At 33.2% G+C, this 6349-nt stretch overlaps 1 protein-coding gene across 2 annotated transcripts; it reads left to right on the top strand.

The window, feature by feature from the left end:
• Nucleotides 1–444: 444 nt before the first annotated feature.
• Nucleotides 445–5143, top strand: LOC120089912 (pentatricopeptide repeat-containing protein At4g35850, mitochondrial). 2 transcript variants are annotated; one of them, XM_039047353.1, is made up of 13 exons: nucleotides 445–575; nucleotides 668–806; nucleotides 893–1055; nucleotides 1129–1194; nucleotides 1302–1399; nucleotides 1592–1709; nucleotides 1795–2004; nucleotides 2335–2411; nucleotides 3384–3477; nucleotides 3788–3853; nucleotides 3937–4014; nucleotides 4154–4255; nucleotides 4728–5143. In XM_039047353.1, exons 1-13 carry the CDS (start codon nucleotides 551–553, stop codon nucleotides 4815–4817), a joined length of 1326 nt encoding a protein of 441 aa, XP_038903281.1. In that variant the 5' UTR covers nucleotides 445–550; the 3' UTR covers nucleotides 4818–5143. The 2 variants fall into 2 exon arrangements, with proteins under 2 accessions (XP_038903281.1, XP_038903282.1); XM_039047354.1 differs by lacking the exons at nucleotides 3937–4014; nucleotides 4154–4255; nucleotides 4728–5143 and having other exon boundaries at nucleotides 3384–3567; nucleotides 3740–3802.
• Nucleotides 5144–6349: the final 1206 nt, after the last annotated feature.

Raw genomic sequence — 6349 nt, 5'->3', positions numbered from 1 at the left:
TAATATAAATTTTCTTTTCAAAGTGCTAAAAAGCTTTTTTTTTATAAGTTGTTAGAGAATGAATTATTTAAAAAGTAATGTAATTATATAAAACAAAAATATATATATCCGCATATAATTGAATCCTAATTAAAAAAAAAAAAATATTTTAAAGTAAATAATAAGTTCGAATTATAAGTGAACCCTTGAACCAACCCAATCAAAAAAAAATTCATTTATTTAAATCCAACCCGATTAGATTGAATTGATCTGTTTTTTTTATCATTAAATTTTTTCAACACCCCTAATAATAACCATTCGAGATGGAATTCGAAAACCTGCATGTCCAATATATAGTCATATAATGCACTACACTCTGAAATGGCCCCAATGAATTGGGCTTTTGACTCTTCTTTAGCCCATCAAAAGTTCTATAAGCACAACAAATTTGGGCTAAGGCCCTAAACTGCCATCTTGCACCAAAAAAGGCCAACATCGTCGAAACGGGAGGGTTTTGGTGAGAAACCTCGCCGGAGAAACAGAGTTCTCTCCGTCCTTGATTTCAGTGTGAATGAAGCTCCTTCAATCCGTCGCCGGTTCTGCTCCTTCGCCATGAAATTCTTCAGTTCTCAATCTCAATCCACTGTCTTTAGCTTACACGTTTCTTTGTTCTTCCATTTCTGTTCAGGTCATAGCCGCTCGTTTGTCCGTCATCTTGGACAGCGTCGATCGTTTGCTGTTTCTACGGTAGAGTACAGTAAACGGAATTATGCCGATAATGTTTCCGAGTATAACACTGTAATTGACTCCATCACTTCCCAGAAAAGGTCTTCTTTCTTTGATTGATTGATTGTTTTTCTTTTTGTTCGTTTGTATTTAAAATGACGTGTTGTTCTATGTGTTTCTGGTTTAGGTACATCTTATTGAGGGATGTGTATGACGATATGATGCTGGATGGAGTGCAGCCTACAAGGGACGTTTTCCATTCACTCATATCTGGAACCATGAGAGGCGCTCGTTTCCAGGATGCGTTTTTCTTCAGGGATGAAATGAAGGCCATGGGGTTGATTCCTGATGTAGGTTCTTTTTGAATATGAATTGAGTCTTTTTTCTCTCTCTCGCTCATGTTTTTGCGTATATGTTTTGCAGGTTACTCTGTATAACATGCTGATCTCAATATGTGGTAGATGCAAAAACTCTGAAAAGGCTGTCCAGGTAGGTTTCTATATGTGTTTAAAATATAATTTTAGGTTGTTTTGGAAGTCTGAAGGAAAATACTGACCTCTGTTTTAATTTTCGACTATTCTCTATTTAAATTGAAGATCTTAGATGAGATGAGGAGATATGAAGTGAAGCCACATCCACAGACGTATATCTGCCTACTTAATGCTTGTGCAGCTGCTGGTAGATTAGATCGCGTGTATGCTACTTCTTTCACAACCTTCTTATCATTTAGCCTGCGAGCATTATAACCCTTTGTCTTTGATGATTTATCTGATGTATTAATGGATGCAAGTAAAATGTCACCATTAAATTAAGTCATTTTCTACTTGCTAATGCTTAATAGAGATTGGTCTAATAGTTGTCTGACATTTTTTCATCAACATATTAGGTATACGATTGTCAGAGATATGACTGCTGCAGGCCTTGGCTTAAACAAGTTCTGCTATTCTGGACTTATAACTGCATATATGAACAAGAAACCTGTGCCAGATGATTTTGCTACTAAAGTAAAAATCATCTCAGCTGTTCTTTATGTCCTTGTTAATGTTTGGTTGGTGATATATCAATACAATGCTACTTTTCTATGGTCAGGTGGTTGAATTTGTTCAACAGTCAAAGGAATGGTCAGCGGCTGATGCATCTAAGATAATGGCTGAAAATGTGATGATGGGTATTTCAGAAGAGGAATTGTACAATATTCCAACTGCGGAATATATTCATAGACATTCAGGATTTTTGAACAGAAATTTGACTGTTTATCATGTTGCTTTGCATGCTTGTGTGAATCTCAGGAATGTCGAGGTATGACTCATATTACACAATATATGGATTTAGGATAAATTTATTCAGATTAGGTTGTTTTTATTTCATTTGTGTTCAACTGCATATATGATAGGCTGAGCCATTCTGCTATTTTTAGGTTTTCTGATAATTAATAACATCATTTCTTACATAGTAGATGTCAACTATTCTCCATTCTCCTTCATAACTTAATTTCTATCATATATTTTCATTTTCATTTTTTTTTTTAAAAAAAAGCTCTATCGGGTACTGTGTGTAAACTTCCTCGTATCAAACATTTTTGTTTCTTATCAATTTTCTTCTTCTTCGTTCTTCCTATAATCAAAGTAGGTGATGGAGACCATAATGGACATGTTAAAGAAGGATGGAAAAACTCTCGATCTCTACATAATAATGCAAGTCATGAGGTAAAGGGTTCGGTCCAAAAATTAAATTCTGTTGCCGATGAATCCATGCATTTTATATTAAATGTCAAAGCATTGATCAATTGGATTTTGACTATTGCACTGATTGCATGAGAATCACTCACAGTTACCCCAGTTATGGGAATTCAGCAATTGTCTGATTGAGTTGGTTTTGTTTAGCTGTTCTTTAGATTGCTTCTTGTTTTGATGAGAATGACTGGGGCCATAAATTTTAATGATCACACTGTTAGATTATTCTAACTATAAATTTTGCGTAGATCTAATGGAACTCTTCTGAGTTGGCCTTATTTGTGCGTTTGTCTGCCATTTATTAAGCTTGATCTAATGTGGTTGCAAGTTGAGTGCTTTTTTTTTTTCCTTTGATTATACCAGTCTCCAGTGATGGGAGCTTGCCTTGGCTTGATTATGTTATCGTAACGGTTCATGTGATCATTCAATTTCTGTTTCTAACATGCTTTGCTTAGTGGCTTTTGTATTGGTGCCTTTTGTATCTTCATATCCTTGTCATGTAGCTTGAATGAATGTGGCGATGATTGTATGTATATCAGCAGTATGCAAAAGTTGCAGTCGTCTTGTTTCATTATTTTTTACATTTCATTTGTAGGATTTTTTGGTTATTAGATTTTTTACCCACTCAGTAATTTTCTTTCTTCTTTCATTGAAATTACAATATAACCCACGTGTATTGCAAGGGCTGCTATTACAAATTCTCGTCTAATTATATGTGTGGAGTTAGAGGCTTAGATCCTTGTCCTTTTAAGTGTTTCTAAACACTTTTTTTTTTTTTTCACTTATCAACACTTATTTAAACACTTAGAAAGTCAATCCAAATGCATACTAACTTATAAAAACTGATTTTTTGGGACATAGGAAGGATGAGCAAAGTCATCTATACTATACTAGGATCTTTAATTTTATTAGTCATTCCATGTTTTGACAACTAACTTCTCACAGGTGTTACCTACATTCTGGAGATATTGATCGTGGTCACGAAACTTTTAAGGAGCACTTGAATTCTGGGGGTCCTTTAGCAATGGAACTCTTTGCAGTGAGTTTGACCCAACTATGTTTCTGCTTTTACAACATTGAAAAAATTACTCCATATAAGCTGTTCTTATCCAAAAACGAAAAAAAACAGGTCTATTATCCTTGTTATCTACTCTTTTTCTGTTTAAGTGTCTTTGGATATTCCTGAAAATCCCAAGAGACAGAGTTTAACTTTTTCAATAGGTCTATTTCATCTCCCTTGCGAATGAGATTGCTGTAGTATAGACACCTCAAATGAACGATATGAGAGTTTTTACTTGTAGGCATTGAAGATAATTGGATATTTAGCTATTGTTTTCATTTGGCTGTAGACGCTTGTTGAGGGAGCCATGGTTGGTTATACACCAAAGGGAATGCAATTGGCTCAAGAAACACTGGTAACTTCCAAGTTCTACTAAAATTACAATTCAATATTGAATTGATCTTAGTAATGTGATGTTGATTTTAATGCTTATTGCAGGTAAACATGAACTCCAGGGGCTTTTTCTTGAACCCCAAATTGGGGAGTGTGCTCCTCCTTGCAGCAGCGGGTGAGAAGGTAAGTTGATGGTTTATTACATTTTAGTTCACAAGAGACCCTTGTGGGTAGCAATTAGCTACTCAAAATTCTTAGACATACTACTTTGGGGCTCATATGGTTCAAAAAACGAGTTTAATTTTTTCATATTCCCATGCAGACTGGTGGATATACAACTGCCAATTACATATGGGACCTCTTGCAAGCGCGAAAGATATCTCCTTCATTCCCAGCTGTGGAAGCATATTACAACGGATTGAAGGTGATTCTCTTGCCCTGAACTTTAATCCTTTTGTTACGATATTTGTAATCCTTGGTGTTGATCTTTGATAATTCATACATTCAACTTCCTTCTACTAGTAGTTGGGGTCTTGGTCGAGTTGAGATTTGTCAGAGGAGTCCAAGAACTCACTGCATTCATTTCTCTGATATATTTTGGTTTTCTTTTGAAGACATCTTATTCTCGTGTATTCATGCAGCTTACTAAATGCTTTGGTGGTTAGAAGTAAAACTAAAAAGAACTATAACTGTATACCTGGAAGACTACGAAAGAATGTTTTTTTTTTCTTTTTGAAACCACTATGAAAGAATGTATTTCCATTGTACATAATGTATTGATTATTGAAAGTGTAATTCCAGCATTTGATTTTAGATGATTTGCTAGTTTAAATCACATCTAAAGTCCAGGTTTCGCATCGTTTGATAATGATCTTGTTTTAAATTTCAAATTGCAGGAACGTGAGATTCCTGAAGATGATCCTAGGCTTTTATTTGTTTCTCAAATCTACTACAAACTTCGTGGTAGCAGAGCTGGCCGATCATAATCGAAATCAAAGAATCTAGGCCGCAGTTGCCATAGGTTTTTGGTTGCTGGGACGAAGCTTTCCCAGTATCTCAATACTGGGGAGCTTTGCAGTAAAAACTCCATAGCCATTTTGGGAAGGGGTTTTGCTGTGGCCTTACATGCAACGAATTGTAAGATGAAAGAGCGGTATGTCAAAAAGATTTATGTATTTTACTGGTTTCCAATACAATCATGCTGTTAGGATTAGATAGATTGTGTTTAAACATTTGAAATTGCCACAATTCTTTCAAAATAATATCTAACCGTCTCTAGGTCCCCTAAGCCTTGAGAATTATGCATTTTGCATACTGAAAGCGTAGAATACAAGTTTTGAGTAATTGTTTAATACTAGTAATTACATTTGAAGAACTTATAAGGTTGGATTGCAAAAGTAGTATTTATAAAAAAGTTCAATTAATTTTAAATGTAAGCACACCAGTGTGAATTTGTAAATATAACCAATAAAACCAAAACAAAAAATTCCTGGCTAAACCCTCACACAGAGGACAAAAAAGTAAAATTGAAAATAATGGTAGTTTCTCTCTTGATGATGTTTTTTCAACTTTCAATCCTACCCGACGATTTTATGGGAAATGGTCAGAAATAACATTTTTAAGTTTTTACATTACAAAATTAGTATTCTTTTTTAAAACTCGTTTAAATAGTTTTTTTTTAGTTCATCTTGATCGAGATTTAGTTAAAAAATATATTTTTTCACTTATTGATTATTGTGGGCTTCTTGTTACATCTTGTTGAATTATACATCGATTTTATGTAAAATTTTCAAATCTTACACCCTAAGAAGCATAAATACTTCATGTGAGGTAAAGAATCCGTATCAGACATGTATCGTACTTCTAAATACTTTTTAGATCTGTATCTTGACGTATCTATTTCTATGCATACATTTTTTTTAAAAAAAAAGATAAACAACTTATCTAATCTTTCTCAATCTAAAATTAGACAACCTATTTTAAAAGCTCACTACTCATATCCAAAACTAATCACTACTCATGTCCAAAACTAAAAAGACAAAAATAAATAAATAAATAAATCAAACTATAGAATCATCTAATCTTCATCTTTACAAGTCCTCCACAAAGTCTACCAAAATATAAACAGGAAGTTCTTCATTTATCTTTATATTTCTCCCTCTATTTTTTTTTTTTTTTGGTAATATGAGTCACTTTTTTGTTTCATTTTATTAACTATTGTTCTATTTCATTTTATTAACTATTGTACTTCAACATCTTAGATGTAGTTTTTTTGTATTGTATTTTAGTGTTTTTATTATATTTTGTGCTATTGTTATTAACTTGTATGCTAAATTTATCTATATCCTAGATTTTTTTAAGAAAAAAAAATGTATCTTCAACGTATCAGTATTCTCGTTTTTTAGAAATATATATATTAAAAAAATATAAAAAATGATGTATTCGTATCTTAGTTGTTTAGAAATTGACGAATCGTTGTATCTAATCGTATCCGTATCGTGTAACCGTATCTGTGTGT

The sequence above is a fragment of the Benincasa hispida genome, chromosome 11, assembly GCF_009727055.1.
Source record: "Benincasa hispida cultivar B227 chromosome 11, ASM972705v1, whole genome shotgun sequence".
NCBI classification, from domain to species: domain Eukaryota; kingdom Viridiplantae; phylum Streptophyta; class Magnoliopsida; order Cucurbitales; family Cucurbitaceae; genus Benincasa; species Benincasa hispida.
Note: the sequence above shows the minus strand (reverse complement) of the source record. Positions and strands in the feature narration are given on the sequence as shown.

What these genes read in the sequence shown, in the direction of transcription:
- LOC120089912 (XM_039047353.1), top strand. Translation starts at nt 551, where the DNA reads ATGAAGCTCCTTCAATCCGTCGCCG. An exon ending in ACTCTGAAAAGGCTGTCCAG is followed by an intron (nt 1,195 to 1,301) that starts GTAGGTTTCTAT and finishes TTTAAATTGAAG; the next exon opens with ATCTTAGATGAGATGAGGAG. An exon ending in AATTGGCTCAAGAAACACTG is followed by an intron (nt 3,854 to 3,936) that starts GTAACTTCCAAG and finishes TGCTTATTGCAG; the next exon opens with GTAAACATGAACTCCAGGGG.